The 19,088-nt window shown below is 42.4% G+C and overlaps 1 protein-coding gene across 1 annotated transcript in view; it reads right to left on the bottom strand.

Moving 5' to 3' along the window:
- The window catches only part of LOC126252470 (uncharacterized), a 1,574,240-nt gene that overhangs the window by 10,955 nt on the left and 1,544,197 nt on the right, over positions 1-19,088 (bottom strand). The window contains exons 9-10 of the mRNA XM_049953364.1: positions 15,134-15,291; positions 12,013-12,246 (exon numbers count right to left, since the gene is read on the bottom strand). Of these exons, the coding sequence (XP_049809321.1) occupies positions 12,013-12,246; positions 15,134-15,291 (392 nt within the window). The remainder of the gene's footprint in view (positions 1-12,012; positions 12,247-15,133; positions 15,292-19,088) is intronic.

The raw sequence follows: 19,088 nt of genomic DNA, 5'->3' as shown, positions 1-19,088 counted from the left end.
GGAGTGGCCGTGCGGTTAAAGGCGCTGCAGTCTGGAACCACAAGGCCGCTACGGTCGCAGGTTCGAATCCTGCCTCGGGCATGGATGTTTGTGATGTCCTTAGGTTAGTTAGGTTTAACTAGTTCTAAGTTCTAGGGGACTAATGACCTCAGCAGTTGAGTCCCATAGTGCTCAGAGCCATTTGAACCATTTGACAACGCTGACGCCTAAAGGCTGAGAATGACACGACGGCCGGTCGGTACCATTGGGACTTCAAGGCCTGTTCAGACAGTGCTTGTTATATGGTGAATCACTTAAAACTAAAGCATAAGCGCAGATATTTCTATTCGCGACTGGGGACGGCATATGGAACAACAATAAATCAGTGGTTATGTCATTTCTAGACCAATAATTATAGCTATTACGTGTAGCATGTTTTTGGGTTGGTTAGTACCTCCAAGTGCATGTGGCAAGAGCAAGCCCTTAATGCTTATTTTCCCCTGGAAAGCAGGTTAAGCGTTGAAGAGTGATGTGTGAACACAACGCAGGTAGTCTATACTGACAGGCAGAGTTCACTTAGTGGTGCAGTTACAACCATGCAGAAAACATCAGGTACGCTGTGTTTGCCAGAAGACGGTTATACACAGAGGAAACAGAACCAGCTCTCTGATCTGTGTATGTATTAAGGTACCACATATAAAAATGTCTGCTCTTACATCCTGACTCCTTGTATTCGAGAACTGTACATCATAGAATTTGAGAAGAACATGTGATACAAAATTAATTTAAGAACAGTAATAACAAAGGATCTCATAACTTTGTTTATCATTATTTCACTTAGCAATATACATCTACATTCGGAAGACATACGCTCTCTCTCTCTCTTATTTTATTATTATTATTATTAAACATGTGTGTCACATTTAATTAGCATGCGAAGTCCATGCTTAGTTAGCTGGAATGTTACATTCAGGTCGCAAGCCCATCCACATGGATAGGCCCTCACAAAAGTAGTTGAAAGGTATCCCATGTTAAACGTTGCTTGTATATTTTATAGTTCCTCGTCGCTATCGAGGCTCTTTGTTTTCATGCTACGTTATTCTCCGTGAGTTAGCTGTGAAATTTTGAAAATTGATGTACATGACAAAAATGTCACAGGTGCACCATATACTTGCTAGGGGTGCACGAAAGTTTTGACGCTAGTGATGTTAAGAGACAGAAATTGCTGTGTGTTGAATACTGTTTTACATACATTGCTGAAAACATCGTCCGTTTACACAAATGGACAACTTGCTTCTGTGTACTAATGATTGTCTAAGACACTCAAAAAAACCAGGCATCTCACGACTAATGGCTGTGACTTCAGTCAAACGGCCAGCCAGCTCTACATACATACATAAGTACATTAATCCTTGTTCCATAGATCATGAATACGACATTTCGTAATGATGTGGAATGTGTCACTTCAACGTAAGTTTTCTTTATACAAAATAATTAATTGATTTTTTTTACAGTTACTACTTCATATCTAAGAATTCATCTGTTGATAGAAGGAGTTGTCATTCAGAAATTCTTTTAATTTGCTTTTAAATTTTGGTTGGCTATCTGTCAGACTTTTATTACTTTTTGGGAAATGACCAAAGATTTTTGTCGTAGCGTAATTCACCCCTTTCTATGCCAAAGTGAGATTTAATTCAGAATAGCGAATAACATTCTTTCCTCTTAGTGTTGTAGCTATGCACTTCGATGTTATTTTTGAATTGGGATGGGTTATTAATGACAAATTTCGTAAGAGAATATAGGTATTACGAAGGTACTGTGAATATCCTGAGTTCCTCAAATAAATGTCTGAAAGGTGATCTTGGGTGGGCTCCAGCTGTTATTCTGATTACACGCTTTTGTACAATGAATACTTTCTCTCTTAATGACGAATTGCTCCAAAATATGATGCCATATGGAAGCAGCGAATGAAAATGGGCATATTAGGCTAATTAACTGATATGTTTATCACCAAAATTTGCAATAAGCCTAATAGCAGAAATAGCTGAACCTAACTGTTTCAGCAGATCATTGATATCTTTCTTCCAATTCAATTCTCATCAATGTACACACCAAGAAATTTAGAATATTCTGCCTGAGCAACAGACTTCCGTTTATAGTGTATATTTATCAATGGTGTTTTGCCATTTGCTGTACAGAATTGTACAAACTGTGTTTTCTCAAAGTTTAGTGAGAGTCCATTTGCAGAGAACCACTTAATAATTTTCTGAAAGACATTATTTGCGATTTCCTCAGCTGATTCTTGATTCTAGGGGTGATTAGTATACTTACATCACCAGCAAAAAGAACTATCTTTGTATCTTCATGAATATAGAGTGGCAAGTCGTTAATACATATTAAGAACAATAAGGAACCCAAGACTGAACCCTGTGGGACACCATTCTTGATACCTCTTCAGTTAGAGGACTCTGCTGGTTTTTGCAGACTATCTGTACTGTTAATTTCAACCTTCTGCATTCTTCCAGTTAAGTACGAATTAAACCATTTGTGCACTGTCCCTCTCATACCACAATACTTAAGCTTATCTAGAAGAATTTCGTGATTCACACAATCAAAATCCTTTGAGAGATCACAAAATATCCCAATGGGTGATGTTCAGTTATTTAATACATTTAATATTTCACCAGGGAAAGCATATATAGCATTTTCTACTGAAAGGCCTTTCTGAGAACCAAACTGACATTTTGTTAGTACTTCATTTTTACAAATATGTACTTTTTAATAACTTTTCTTAATACAATGCAGTAGGTTCTATAACGTTTCACTGTTTCGGGATCATTACTCCTTCTAGCTATAAGATACATTTCCCTTTCTGTTTACAAGATCTTTTTATCTCTTTAGTAAGCCATGGCTTTTTACATGGTTCCTTACAATTATATTTCACTGTTTTCTTGAGGAAACGGTTTTCAAATATACTCACAAAGGTATCATGAAATAGGTTAAATTTTAAATTAGCATCATGTTCCCTGTACACCTCTTCCCAGTTTAACTCTTGTGAACTTTCCCAAAAATTTTGAATAATTAAACCATTAATGAAACTTACTATTTTGGGGGACTGTTTTGCATTACTGTATGAAGCTATATCACTGTAACTAGCTGTGCATTTGATCAGACAGACCATTCTTAACAGGAAAAGTTTTTATTTGATTAAATTTATCTTGGTCTATGAAAACGTTATCTACCAGTGTACTGCTTCCTGTACCACCTGAGTAGGAAAATCAATAACTGATGTCAAATTGAAAGAACCAAGTAATACTTCAAGGTCAAGCTTTCTATCGGACTCTTTCAGAAAATCTACGTTGAAATCCCCACAAACAATAATTTGCTTTCCTTTGTCTGACAGGTAGCACAACAAAGCATCCAAGTTTTTCAAAAATAGTTGAAAATTTCCCAGTGGGGACCTATACACTGCCAGAATTATGAAAGTGCCATTATTTAGTTTAAGCCCACATACACATGCTTCTATATGTTGCTCTACGCAAAATTTTTTAGTTTCCATGTTTTTCACACTGTGACTGATTTTAACATATGTGGCAACTTCTCCTCTCTGCATAGTGTCTCTGCTTACATGTGCTGAAAGCTTATATCCACCTACATTTACCATTTTCATACCTGTGACTATATGATGTTCAGACAGGTATAGTACATCTATTCCACCCTCAGTTTCTAGATCTTCTAAACAAATAAGAAGCTCATCTACTTTGTTTTTTAATCCCCTGATATTCTGATGCAATATTTTAAAATTATTTTTCACTGTACAGTCATGAGAATTTTGTGATATTTTCACTTCTCTAGTACCTGCCTGTCTGAAATTTTCATTAATCTTAATTCCAATCAATGTAGGATGTTTGGACACTGAGCTTAGCCTAAAAAAGTACTCCCATGAGTTTCAGTGCCCCGCCTCTCCTTAAAGATTTTGCTATCATCCTAGCCACTTTACCCTTCCCTTTCCTACTGAGATGCAAGTCTTGTCTTGTGAAGTCCCACATACCAATACCATCAAGAGGAACCAAACCTATGCCTGACAGAGTAGCCACCTGAAGCAGCTGATCTAGCTCCATATTGACCCTTCTGATAGAGCTGTTCAATTGGGGCCGGTCATACTGCATGAAAGCAGGAACCAAGCCAACATTTGCATGGTTCGTTGTAGATGCTATTTTTACCAGGTCACGCTCAATATTGTAGCCCTGATCCCTATCAATAATGTTTCCCGCTCCACCCACTACCACAAGATGATCCTGCTTTGTAAAACCCTTGCACAATGATCCTATATCCTCTATCACTTGGCTAAAACATGCACTGGACTTGAAAATACTTGTGACCTGGTACCTGTCACCTAATTTTTCCTGAAAAATCTGGCGCACACTTCTTCCATGGCTACTACCTAAGAACAGAACTTTCCTCCTACTTTCTACTTTTTTTTTGCAACAGTTGGTTTCCTAGTTAAAGTCTGTTGAGTGCTGACTACACTTACATCTACTTGAGCTGTTCCTTAGCTGACTGAGGCAGCATGGCAAATCTATTGTTTGTGCCAATGATGAAACTGTCTGATACTGTTCTCTTTCTGTGGCCCCTGTTCCTTGCTAACACTTCCCACCTGTCTTCGCCTTCCTGCCACCTTCACCTCATCAGTTCCTCCCTAGCATCATCCAGTTCAGCCTGAAGGGCTCCAATCTTCCCTTCCTGTTCCGCTATTTTCCTTTCCCTTGAACGTAATCTGCAATAACATGGAAGAGACCGATTACTTCCCCGAATCCCGTGCCACTACATTCACCCCAATGTAGCCATCTGCCACAGCAGCTGTACAGAACCCCAGAACTGACTTTCCTAGGGTAGCTCAAACACTTCCCGCTCATGGTTGTTTACAATTTTTTTTACAAAATTCATCCAGGCAATAACGGTAATTTTCTATTAACTACAGATCACAAAAGTCAGTAAAGTGTATGTGGACACTAACATACGTGTATACTGTTAATATAGTAACGTAATGCAGTAAAGAAAATATCGTGTGACTAGGGCCTCCCGTCGGGTAGATTGCCCGCAGAGTGCTACTCTTTCGATTTGACGCCACTTCGGCGACTTGCGCGTCCAAGGGGATGAAATGATTATGATTAGGATAACACAACACCCAGTCCCTGAGTGGAGAAAATCCCGGACCCAGCCGAGAATCGAACCCGGGCCCTTAGGCTGGACATTCTGTATCGCTGACCACTCAGCTACCGGGGGCGGACGTAATGCAATTAAACTAACGTTAAAAATCAAAACTTGTATACCCGAAAAATGAGGCCTAAGATCGTGCATGCTCGTTTTGGAAGGAAATAAAAGATAGAACTTAAAACCTTTAATTCCCCGGGTAGATACGGTACTACTAAATGTTTGTGTAATGGAAACAACCTAAATTCTTCACTTAATACTTAAAGAAATATCTTAAATTTGTATGTAAACCTACGTCTAAAGTACGCGGAAACCGGCCGCGAGTGAAACCTTCAGTAGATAATATAAAACAGATTCTAATTAACTTCGTTACGTTGTAATATTTACATAATTGACAATTATTATAGAATTAATTACTTATCTTCACGAGCTTAATATTCAAGCGTGTGCGATCTGCGCCAGTGCTGCCACCTATTGACTGTCATTCAGTGTCTCGTACATCAAACGCTTCATCTTCCCCACAAAAAGAAATCCATAGGAAAGACGCTGGGAGAACTTGGTGGCCACAGTATTGGTCCACCCGTCCCAGTACAGCAATTGGGGGAAAAATTTTCTAAATGTTTTGTGACATAAACGGCAAAGTGTGGTCGGACTCCACCGTGCTGGAACCATAATATTTGCCCGACTGCTAGAGGCATATTCTCCGTTTCCGGCAGTACTTCAAGGAAATAAATAAGGCAATTCTCTCCACCGAGCATTTCAGGCAGAACGTACAGCTCAGTTAGCTAAACCAAGCCCACACATTTATGATAAATCTATGCTGATGATGGAACTGCCAGACACAGCTATTGCTGCTCTTTAATATTCCTTCCGTTGTGAAGGTAGCCTCTTCAATAATCAAACACATGTTTCGAAGTTACAGTTGTTTGCTAGTGTCAATATTACTGACAGAATTGTACGCGTTGGGGAAATGAATCAGCTGATAGGTCTTGTACCTTCTGATACTTGAATGGATGCATGTTCCTCTCATGTAGGACGTTCCACACATTGGATATGGAGGTATTTATTTCCTTGGCTGTGGACTGCGTACTGGTAAAGGGGTTTTCCCAGTTCGTTATGACATAGCTACTTCAAAGTGAAAAGTTCACATATTATGAAGTCTACCAGTTTCCTGTCAGTCTGGTGTAAGGGATCCTGTTCCACGGAGACGGCCATCAATTGCTTGCAATGTCATTTGATTTGGTAACCTACTTATTGGAAATCGTTCTGTGTAAAAGGCGCCTTGCTGTTCTACTGTTGCACCGTATCTCCCCGTAAATGAGATGCATGCCAGCTAACTCAGACTGTAATCAGCCATCAAGAAACTGCAAACATCAGTGAAAACTTTCATGTAAACACAACATAAACAAAATAATGTAATTGGTTATCCCTGGACATGGATATTATTAGTAGTAATGATAATCCGCCCTTAGCAGTAATACGATGTACTTCTGTTGCAACTCAGATTCCGATGTTAACACGTTGCATAGGAAGTGTCAAAACAATTGTGAACGTTGGCCAAAGTGGTACATCGTCAAATCGGTGTCATGTGAACTGCATACACGGGTTCCACCTCATTATGTTTCCATGTGAAATGCGGACCGAGCCGGCGTATCCGCTTATCGACTAATCCGATAATTCGCGCCTCCACTCTCACTGCTGAAACTTGTGAACTGCGGACAGTAATTTACTCACGTTCGAGAAACACGTCGTTCTGCTCATCCACTCAATTATATTCACTTTTGTTTACTCACTTCTAATGTTGGTGTTGCACATTCCTACTTCATTATGTCCTATATGTGCTATCATAGCCCATCGGTACCACAAATCTGGCATTCGATTCAGCCACACAATTTGGCAATAGGAAGACGCAGCGGCTAGCGCCGCCCCATCGCTGGACACGGAAGTACCAGCCTCTACAGGAAGTACCACTGCGGAAGGAGTTGAAAGTTGGTATCTGAGATGTGCTTGTAAATGCTGTTTCGATATTTGAGGTATAATGTATAGCTACAAACACTCCAGTTACAATCTGAATTACTAAAAAAACTTGTAATGTCTACCTGAAGTTGTCGAACGCCTACAAAGTTATAGCCACGGGAGCAGATAGAAGACTTGAGGAAAAGAGTCATCGATCGCTTCGTTTCTGTTAACAGAATTAGCTTACAGTTTTTGCCTCAAGAACTGAAGAAGAAGAAACCGGATGACATATTTCTGACGATTCGATGTTTGTCAATGATGTATTTGTTGGTTGATGTGTTAGTTGTAATTTCGGTGGTGAACATGGAAGACAATCAGCCAACCTCTAACTGGCTGACTAATCCTCTGTTTGCAGTTCACATGTCCCCAGTTACACTTTGTCCGTAGTTCACATAATTAAGAGACAGCTATCCAGAGTTCAGAAGTGATGGTGAGAATTTCAAGGACTAATAAAGAGGAAACGGCACACCTGTGACTTTTCCACACATAACACGTTTCTTTTTATCTCTTCTAAGAATTCTTTTTTTGCGTGTACGTAGCGGTGTAATCAAGGTGGTCGAATTAAAACTGCCACGGAAAATACACTATCTGATGAAAAGTGTCCGGACATCTGTATTTCTTCTTCCTGGCCTTAGGCCTGTGATCATAAGTTAGTCATGTTAATCTGGATTTGGCAGTGTTAGTGGTAGAGGCAGGATGACTTTGCTGCCGCCATCCCTTCCCGCCTAGGAACGAATTTGTAGATCCAATCTGTCTGTGTCTTGTGTTATCCGATGTGAAAGTGTGTGAACGTTTTCGAAATGTTTTAGAATCAAGTAACTTGATGGTATGTGGGTAGCAAAGCGGTATTCACCTAGTTGGATACCTAAAAACCACATCCAAACTGGCTCAAACATCGAACCTCTGGACGGGTCTATCTGGACACCTGTTAGCGGACATTAATGTGGTGTGTGTGTCCACTTTTTCACCTTTCTAACGGCTTGAACACTGTTGAGGACACTTTAATGAGGTGTCCGAAACTCTGTGGACGAACAGCAACCCATTCTTCGTAAAGAGCTGAAACCAAAGTAGTGATGTTGGCCGCTGGGGTCTGGAGTGAATTATACGTCATCTCCAAGATGTTTCATTGGTTTCAGGTCGGAACTCTGGGCAGGCCAGTCCATTTCAGGAATGTTATTGTCCACAAGCCATTACCTCATGGACGCTGCTCTATGATAGGATGCATTGTCATGCTGAAACCAAGTCATCATCTCTGAACTCTTCCTCTACTGTTGGCAGCACAGAATGTTGCAAAATGTGTTCACATGCTTCCACATTCAACGTTTTCTTATAGGGAGAAAAGGGACGACATCCACACCACGAGAAATATCCCCATACCGTTGCACAACCTGCTCCATACTTCGTTGTTGGCACTACAAATGATGGCTGGTACTGTTCTCAAGGTATTCTCCAAACCCAAACCCTTCTGTCAGATTCCCACTGGGCAAAGCGGGATTCATCATTCGAATCACTCATTTCCATTCATTTCCGCTCATTAAACAGCCTCAACCGCCTCTTAGCAGTGACTGAAGATATGTGTGGTTTATGAGTAGATTCCCAATCATTGTACCCTATTATTTTTAACTATCTACACACAATCAATGCGCTAATTGAGCTGCCAGTAGCACATTGTAACTCAGGATTGATTCATTCTGTCGATTTTATGACTTTTTGTAGACCCTCGCAAAGTTAGAAGGCCCCTGTCCATCATCATGAAGTCTGCGTGGTCGTGGTTTAGCTGATGTTCCTTCGCGTAGCCTCTTCACAATCACATCACCAACAACCGACTAGGGCCACTTTACACTGAGTTGACAAACATTGTGTGATAGCGATATGCAGATATACAGATGGCGGAAGAATCTCGCACACAAGGTATGAAAGGGCAGTGCATTGGCGGAGCTGTCATTTGCACTCGGGTGATTCATGTGGAAAGGTTTCCGGCCTGGGTAAAGCCGCAAAACGGGAATTAACAGACTTAGAACGCGGAATGATAGCTGGGACTCGATGAGTGAGACATTCCATTCGGACATCGTTAGGGGATTCAATATTCCGAGATCGTTTCTGTCAAAAGAGTACCGAAAATACCAAATTTCATACATTGCGTCTCACCACGGGCAACGCAATGGTCAACGGCCTTCACTTAAAGACCGAGAGCAACGGCGTTTGCGTAGAGTTATCGGTGCTAACAAGCAAGGAACACTGCGTGAAACAACCGCAGAAATAAATGTGGGATTTACAAAGAATGTACCCGTTAGGACAGTAGGGGAAATTTTGCGTTAATGGGCCATGGCAGCAGATGACCGACATGAGTGCCTCCTCTAAGAGCACGACATCGCCTGCAGAGTCTCTCCTGAGCTCGTGACCATATCGGTTGGACCCTAGATGATTGTAAAAACCGTGGCCTGGTCAGATTTCAGGCGGTAAGAGTAAATGGTGGGGTTCGAGTGTGACGCAGATCCCATGAAGCCATGACCCATGTTGTCAACAAGGGACTGTGCAAGCTGCTGGTATCTCTGTCCTGCTGGGTCCTCTGGTCTAACTGAACCGATCATTGGCTGGAAATGGTGTTGTTCGGATGCTTGGAGACCATTTACAGCCAAAAAGCGATGGAATTTTTATAGACGACAATGTCACCGTGCCTCTATTGTTCGCGATTGGCTTGAAGAACACTCTCGACAATTCAAGTGAATGATTTGGCAATCCAGGTCGCCAGACATGAATCCCAACGAAAATTTACGGGACCTAGTCGAGAGGTTACTTTGCACTGGCAACACTTCAGCAATTATGGATGACAGGGGACTTCCAACAACTTATTGAGTCCATGCCACGTCGAATTCTGCACTTCGTCGGGTAAAAGGATTTCCGACACGGTATTAGGGGGTATCCAATGACTTTTGTCACCTTGGTGTGGAGGGGTTGAGATATCTCTGATGGATTTGTTACTCAGATGACATCGAATAGCTAGTCCATATTCGAATCCAATGAACCCTCCCGACCGACAGATTCTGCTGTTATTGCTTTTGTATTGACAATACACTACTACATTGGCGAAGTTCACGTTACAGATGGACGTCGGGATACTTTTGATCTGATACTGTATTCATAAGACTAAAGAGAAATTAACCTTTGTTAACGAGCGGAAGAACTGATCATCACAGAAAATGCTGCAAACTGAGATTCCGATGCATCAGTCGGTTCTGATGGTCGATTTTGAATGATGTGGGATCAGGACTTTTGGATCCGTAATTTTTCATATCTTCTGATGAGACTTCGTTCGTCCTGTCAGTATATTTGAACTCACATAATATACACCACTATGCGTCATCGAATCCCAACAGCACTTTGAAGAGTCGTTGCATAGTCTCAAGATTGTGTTTTCTGTGCAATGTTTGGTGTCTGCTTGGAAATACGATTATCTCATCAAACTGTTAATGTTAACCCGTATGCGCACACGCTGATCAACTGACAGGACATGAACGACTGTATGGACATTTTCATCAAGACTATGCAATAGCACACACCCTTTCACAACCTACCTACGAGTGCATGAGGTGTTTGGTGAGGAGGGACAAACTGCAGAGGTAGTGCAATCTCCTAGCCATCTCGAACACGCGTCTCTTCTTGTAGTTTTTATCTGTGTGGTACATTTAAGTACTAGTTGTAATCAAATGATCCTCACACGTTGGAATAGCTACAGAAGAAAGCCGAAGATTCTACTGCTGCTAACCCCCCCCCCCCCCCCCCCCCGGCTGAATTGCTGTGCTTATCTCACAGTTTGATAAATCCCTGAATGGGAATTACGTAATGTGTGTACGAGTGTATATTGTGATGTTGGACCAACGACATATTGAAGTTTGGGTTCACTGAGTCATGCATGAATAGCCAACGCACTTAGCTGACAGCTCGCATTAAGCAGGGAATCGGTGTTTGAGTTCCAGTCCAGCACAAATTTTGATTGCCGACATTCCATTATACAGCTGACGGTTGTTTGTATTTGCAACTGTAAATACATTTCATAATCATAAGAAAGGGCCCAGGAAATATATATATGCAACCACTAGAACGATTTCAACTTGGTAATAATACTACCTGCTATATAAGAATTAGGAGTTTGGAGTTTAGCACCTCCTAACTCCCGTAGGAGTGCAGATATCGGCAAAAATGCCGGCCCTGATGTATACGCTGCCTGGCATGACAGGTGTGTTGTGCAGTAATATCAGCACGCCTTGCAGGGTACCAATGTGCGCCAATGATAACAGCTGAGGATGATGTGGACAAAGAAAGGTGAGGATTTTGGGATGATCAGACAGTCCTGTGGCGTTGATGAGCAGGGAGATGGGGAGGAGGAGATGGACAGAGAGTGTGAGGAGGGGGGGTGGGAGATGGAAGAGGCAGGGGGGATGTATTACCAGGTAGTAGTGGGTGGTAAAGGAAGAGGGGGGGAGGAGATGGATAAAGAGAGGAGGAGGACAATAGAGAGGTGAGAAGAAGATGTGATCGAAAAAGACGGGTGGAGGAGATGGGCAAAGTGAGGATGGAGAGATGTAAAGGGTGGGGAGAAGGATGTGGACAAATAGGAGTGAGATGATGACAGAGAGATGGGGGGAGAAAGAGGTGGGCGCAGAAAGGGTGAAGGCGAACTTGTGTGGAATATGTGTGTCGAACGCATATGTAACAGAAGCTGTGGGGAAAAGGTTGGAACTTCATGATCCAACTTGGATCCGCGCTTCCTGGGCCTCCCTCTTTGCACGCCGCGGTACTCACCCAGAGTGGTGCGCCTGCCGCTCAGCGGCTGGTAGTGGCTGTGGATGCGGCCGGCGGCGGCGACGGCGTGCGCGACGAGCGGGCAGAGGGCGGCGAGGGCGGCGAGGGCGCGCAGCGGGCACGCGCACGCCAGGCCCGCCGCCGCCACGCCGCTCGACAGGGCCGCCGCCACCGGCGTGCCCGTGCAGCCCGACTCCCGCGACAGCAGCCGCGGAAGTGCGCCCACCTCTTCCCCTGCAGCACGACACCACACACTCGTCCACGGGAGCAGCGGCCCAGACACTAAAAGTCCGTTTCCTCTAATAACACCTCCTACGGCACCTAACTGCTGCATAATGTTGAGTATTGAATATCAGAAGGAAAAAAAATCATGTCTGAAATGAAACTTTTGTGTACATGACTCCTACACTGTTGACTGCCGGCCGGAGTGCCCGAGCGGTTCTAGGCACTACAGTCTGGAACTGCGCGAAAGCTGCGGTCGCAGGTTCGAATCCTGCCACGGGCATGGATGTTTGTGATGTTCTTTGGTTAGTTAGGTTTAAGTAGTTCTAAGTTCTAGGGGACTGATGACCTCTGAAGCTAAGTCCCATTTGAACCATTTTTTGACAGTTAAAACTATGAAAACGGCATGCAACAAAAAGTCTGTAAGCTACACTACTGGCCATTAAAATTGCTACACCAAGAAGAAATGCAGATGATAAACCGGTATTCATTCGACAAATAATGCTAGAACTGACATGTGATTACATTTTCACGCAATTAGGGTGCATAGATCCTGAGAAATCAGTACCTAGAACAACCACCTCTGGCCGTAATAACGGCCTTGATTCGCCTGGGCATTGAGTCAACCAGAGCTTGGATGGCGTGTACAGGTACAGCTGCCCATGCAGCTTCAACACGATACCACAGTTCATCAAGAGTAGTGACTGGCGTATTGTGACGAGCCAGACGTTTTCAATTGGTGAGAGATCTGGAGATTGTGCTGGCCAGGGCAGCAGCCCAACATTTTCTGTATCCAGAAAGGCCCGTACAGGACCTGCAACATGCGGTCGTACATTATCCTGCTGAAATGTAAGGTTTCGCAGGGATCAAATGAAGGGTAGAGCCACGGGTCGTAATACATTTGAAATGTAACGTCCACTGTTCAAAGTGCCGTCAATGCGAACAAGAGCTGACCAAGACGTGTAACCAATGGCACCCCATACCATCAAGTCGGGTGATACGCCAGTATGGCGATGACGAATACACGCTTACAATGTGCGTTCACCGCGATGTCGCCAAACACGGAAAAATGACGTTATACCATTCGTGCACCCAGATTCGTCGTTGAGTACACTATCGCAGGCGCTCCTGTCTGTGATGCAGCCGCAAGGGTAACCGCAGCCATGGTCTCCGAGCTGATAGTCCATGCTGCTGCAAACGTCGTCGAACTGTTCGTGCAGATGGTTGTTGTCTTGCAAACGTCCCCATGTGTTGACTCAGCAATCGAGACGTGGCTGCACGATCCGTTATAGCCATGCGGATAAGATGCCTGTCATCTCGTCTGCTAGTGATACGAGGCCGTTGGGATCCAAAACGGCGTTCCGTATTACCCTCCTGAACCCACGGATTCCATATTCTGCTAATAGTCATAGGATATCGACCAACGCGAGCAGCAATGTCTTGATACGATAGACCGCAGTCGCGATAGGCTACAATGCGACCTTTATCAAAGTCGGAAACGTGATGGTACGCATTTCTCCTCGTTACACGAGGCATCACAACAACGTTTCACCAGGCAACGCGGTCAACTGCTGTTTTTGTATGAGAAATCGGTTGGAAACTTTCTTCATGTCAGCACGTTGTAGATGTCGCCACCGGAGCCAACCTTTTGTGATTGCTCTGAAAAGCTAATCATTTGCATATCACAGCATTGTCTTCCTCTCGGTTAAATATCGCGTCTGTAGCACGTCGTCTTCGTGGTGTAGCAAGTTTATTGGCCAGTAGTGTATTTGTTTTCCTTTCTACTGTTCTATGTACTTGGGTAAAAAGTTCTTTTGTGTTATTATTGCCTGTGTTGTAATTGGTTAAATGTTGCTCTTTGTTTTAATTTATGTTTTATTTAAAATCTAAGTACTTCATACTCTCCCTAAATCGTCTATGTTTTATAATTTCAACGGCTAACATCCTGAATAAACTCTGTGTATTTTGCTATATTTGTTTATTTTTCAGTTTGCCCATTGCACAATTCGCGCTTTTTATGTTTTATACCTCCATGGGTCCTCCATGGGTTTCAAGTTCATGCAATAGATTCTCGATATATTCATTGTGGTTACGTTCTTTTAGAGCCATTTGTGGTCTGTATGACTGCAAACGCCATGTATGACGGCAGATGTTTTCGTTACCGCTACGTTTGTCTATGTACGGACAGTATGGCATCTTGTTTCACATACAGAACTATTTTGCCGTACCTTATGTGTCCACTTTCCTGTGATTTATTCTTTGTACTTCAATGTAAGTGTTGATGGAAACTGCTGTCCATAGTGCATGTATGTCTCCTGAAGCATGTTTTTATATTCTAGTTGTTTGTTTGTACCACAGTTATGTCTGACAATGTTGTATCGAAACGCGTCAATAAATTAATTTGCGACAAGTGTCTTCCACAACTCATTATGTGCAAGGAGACAGGAGTTGAGGACTTAATAGTGACTTCCAGGAAATTAAAATGGAGGGGGCGGGCATACCAGCGAGATGAAATGGTGGAGTAAGAAGATTCTAATATGGATATCTCTAGACAAAGAAGACAGAGGACGACACAGTGAGAGATGGATTGATGCCATGAAGAAACAAACGGGTCGAACTTGGGTGAGAATGCGGTTGTGTGTGGAGAAGTCTACAAGTCATGTATGCAGGAGTTGATGATGATGAAGATGATGCTTTAGCTAATTGTTTGTAGTACCATGAACCACGACAGAGAGAAAGGAGAAAGTGATTTATTTTGTTTTTTGGAGACACAAGTCAACTAAAATAAGACCCGTTTGTTGTTGGTGTGAGGCGTTGTGGTGCTCCGGAGAGCAGGTTTAAGCGCTGCGTGACGTAACTGGACGAGTGCGAGCCAGGGTCGGGCAGCGCAGAGACTTACCGGCGAGCGAGACGACGATGGCGTGCATGGGCCCGCTCTCCTCGACCATGACGAGCGCGAAGGCGAGCACCGAGCAGGCGGCCATGACGACGCGCGCCCAGTCCACGTCCCGCACCTCGAACACCTGCAGCAGCGGCACCGCAGACCCGCGCAGGCCCCTACAACCACACCTCACGCTTATGTCCGCCCCTCTCTCCCGACAAAGTTTCATTTCTTGATGAGCGTTTCAACTCATGCAGGGGCTACAAGCGGGAGGGGAGGGGGCGGGGGTGGAAATTACCGGACAAATGCGGGTAGGACTTGCTCTCTGGGGGTTCGGTGCAAACCTACATACGTATGTAGGTAATAGTAACAATAATTTCAAATATTATTTTGAGGCTGTTATTAGCAGCGGCTGTATGCATGCCACACGACTGCATTAGAAGAGTTTATTCACTACCGGTTTCGTTCTAAGACCGTCGTCTGCTACGAAAAATTGACTTATAGAATCATAGCTCCTGATTACATACGTTTAGTTATTTGTTCTTATGTACGACGAAAACTGCTGATACAGAAATCATTCGCTACATTGCTAATATTCATGAGACTGATCGTTAAATCTCATTTTATGTTTCTACGTGAATGACGTGTGATTTGCACTGGCCAACTTTTCGTACAAGATGATGGTCTTAGACCGAAACAGGTAGTAAACAGATTGTTCTAATGCAACCTTGTGTAATGAGTTTCCTGAAAAATTGTAATTTCGCGTGGCTCAAGGGCCTGGCGCATGTCTTTCTATTAGACGCCTCTTCAGCGACTTGCGTGTCCCTAAGTATCACAGTTCTCCAACCATGCAGAGGGGACCTACAGATCATGGAATCCGAACCGCTTATTATTTCTGGCGACTCTTCACACCGTTGAGAGCCGAAGGCTATGTTAAAACGAAGACCGAAATTCGACCCAGCAACCGCTCTGTTCCCGGGCACGAGTTTTCCTGCTAGACAGCCAGGCTCGACATGTTTATAGACAGTTCATCTGTGATTGTGATGAGTGATTTGGCGATTATCAAAATATGCGATGTACATATGGCGGTATCTTTTCATTGTATTGGCTTAGAAGCTTAAAATTTTTGCACTGCCAAGGTACTGTGGATCTTACTATTTGAGAAAAATTTCAACTTGATACCCTTGCCGATTCTGGGGAAAGGGGTCTTAACTGTGGGATAGGCAGATGGACAAAAGACGACGAAAACATTTTTTATGTGTGGTAGAATTACAAATTAACAATTTTCAGATCCTGTTCCTTTGTTTGTTCTATGAAATCAAGCTTTTTATCCAATTTTATGTTTCTGGGCCGACGGGAAGTACCCTATACTTTTTGACGAGTGAGTTTGCGAGTGCTGAAATATGTGACATTGGCCCGTGTTCCTGTATCTTTTGATTGCACTGACTTAGAAACTAGACCGCAGTATGGGACATAAATTAAAACTTTATACCTCTACCCACTCATCAGAAAAACGGGTCCTAGCAGTTAAACAGACGGACATCAAAGTGACCTTATAAGGGTTCGGTTTTTACCGATTGAGGTATGGAAACCTAAAAACGGAGAAAAAAACGTCGGTATTATGGGCACAGCAACGTGTGAGACAACAAATCGAACAAAATTTAAAAAACTTTCTTGTACGTTAAAAACGTGCTTCAGTCCAGGACTGGAACCTCGGACCTTTACCTTTAGTGAGCAAGTGCTCTACGCACTTTTCTATTTCTTTGGTTTGTTTTATTAATTGTCTGTAGTCTTTTAGGCCCTCCATCTCCCCTTCTAGCCCATTCTACCTCTCTCTCCAAAGACCTTCTCACGATACATATTACGTTTTGTTGAGGCGTAATGTGTAGTAGTCCTCTTCAACGTAATACAACAATCACAGTTCCATGTCGCAACAAAAAGAAAAAGAACTTCTTGCCAAAATACAAAAATGATACCTCTTCTGAAATAAAGAATACTCATTTTGTAAGTAGGCTGTTTAGGTTTTTTTTATTGGTAACGCCACCTCTGTATAAAAAATCACTGGCTGTGCTGTGTACAGTCTGTGGTTGCTTTGCATTGTTGTAATACTCAACCATTGTAGTGTTAGGCAGCTGGCTGTGAACAGCGCGTAGCGTTGCGCAGTTGGAGGTGAGCCGCCAGCAGTGGTGGATGTGGGGAGAGAGATGGCGGAGTTTTGAAATTTGTCATGAACTGCTATATATATATATATATATATATATATATATATATATATATATATATATATATATATATATATATATGATAATATCAAGGTAAATACATTGTTTGTTCTCTATTAATATCTTTCATTTGCTAACTATCCCTATCAGTAGTTCGTGCCTTCCATAGTTTGAATCTTTTATTTAGCTGGCAGTAGTGGCGCTCGCAGTATTGCAGTAGTGGGAGTAACGAAGATTTTTGTGAGGTAAGTGATTTAGTGATTTGTGAAAGGTATAGTTTAATGTTACTCAGGGCCATTCTTTTGTAGGGAATTCTGAAAGTCAGATTGCGTTGCGCTAAAAAAAAAAATATTGTGTGTCAGTTTAAGCACAGTCGAGTAAAATTGTTCAAAAAGGGGACGTTTCATATGTCGACCCTTAGCCGAGGATACCTCACTGTAATCTTGTGATTTTTTCTTGTAGTTTGTGTAATTAGTGTAGATTTCGTTTATTGCTAGCGCGTAATCGTAGAGAGAATCTCCTTTGTAGTTGCAGTCTTTCATTGTTGTACAGTAAAACAGGTGTGGCACGCATGTAGATTTGCACCAAGTATTTCGCAGCTGCAATTAACTAGATATTATTTTCAGTGTTATGTTAATGTGTTCTCTTATTTTTGCTCTTCAAATTGTGCTTTTCTGAGTTGTCGTGTGAAATATTGTGACAATAATGGCGTGTGAAAAACGTAATACTAGGCTCCAAAGTAAACTGAGAAATGACAGTGAAAACGAAAGCAGTGTGTTAGCGCCACCGAGTAATGAATTAACTGATGTTCAAAGTAGTAATTTGGTAATTGTGCATAGGGAAATGGAGCGGGCGGCAAACAATGGCGTGGACAGTGAAACAACTAGTGAAGAGGAAGCATTATCGATCGATCGGTCGGCAACAGCTCGCCTCAGGAATCGGGAATGACAGGACACAATTTTTCAAATATTGTAGACTCAGGTTGTGGGTCCTCACCGTTTTCTCAAATGAGTCAAGACACATTTTCTGCTTGTCAAAATGTGAATGTTGCCGGTGAAATGCACTGCAAAAAAGCATAGAGAAACAGATTCCAGACACTAATACATTATTATTGCAATTAATGCAACAAATGGGACAAAATCTTCGAAAGTTAGACACAGTGGAACAAAATCAGAGACAAACACAGCAACAGCTTCAAAAGTTAGACTCATTGGAGCAAACTCTTGAACAAACACGTGAGGATTTAACTACTGAGTTACATCACATTGAATCGAAATGTCAAAAGTCTGTAACGACGTAAAAACCCAAATTTGTGAGCATTTCCAACCTATTTTTTCGCGGCATGAAAATGCATTACAGAATCACGAAGCAGCCATAAAAGAACTGCAAATTATTGTTCATGAAAATCATGAGACCTTGCAAGCTAAATTTGACTCAGTTGCATCTACCGATTCGGTTACGCAACTTGCAAAAACTCAGGAAAACTTAAAGGACACAGTAGATACTCTGAAACTTGGTTCTGAAAAACACACTGAGGAAATAAGTACACTATCGAACAAAGTAGCCGAACTTTCAGATCAGTTCACTAACTTATCTACAAAGGTAGATGATGATCTGAATGACACAACACCTGTAGCCTTCACTGACACTGAAGAGTATGAAGAAATTAGAAAATTCAAACAAAATCAAAATCAAATCAATACACAGTACAAAAGAGAAATCCGCGAAGTACAAGATCAGCTGACACAGGT

Source organism: Schistocerca nitens, chromosome 4 (assembly GCF_023898315.1).
Source record: "Schistocerca nitens isolate TAMUIC-IGC-003100 chromosome 4, iqSchNite1.1, whole genome shotgun sequence".
NCBI classification, from domain to species: Eukaryota; Metazoa; Arthropoda; class Insecta; order Orthoptera; family Acrididae; genus Schistocerca; species Schistocerca nitens.
This window is presented reverse-complemented; position numbering and strand designations above follow the sequence as displayed.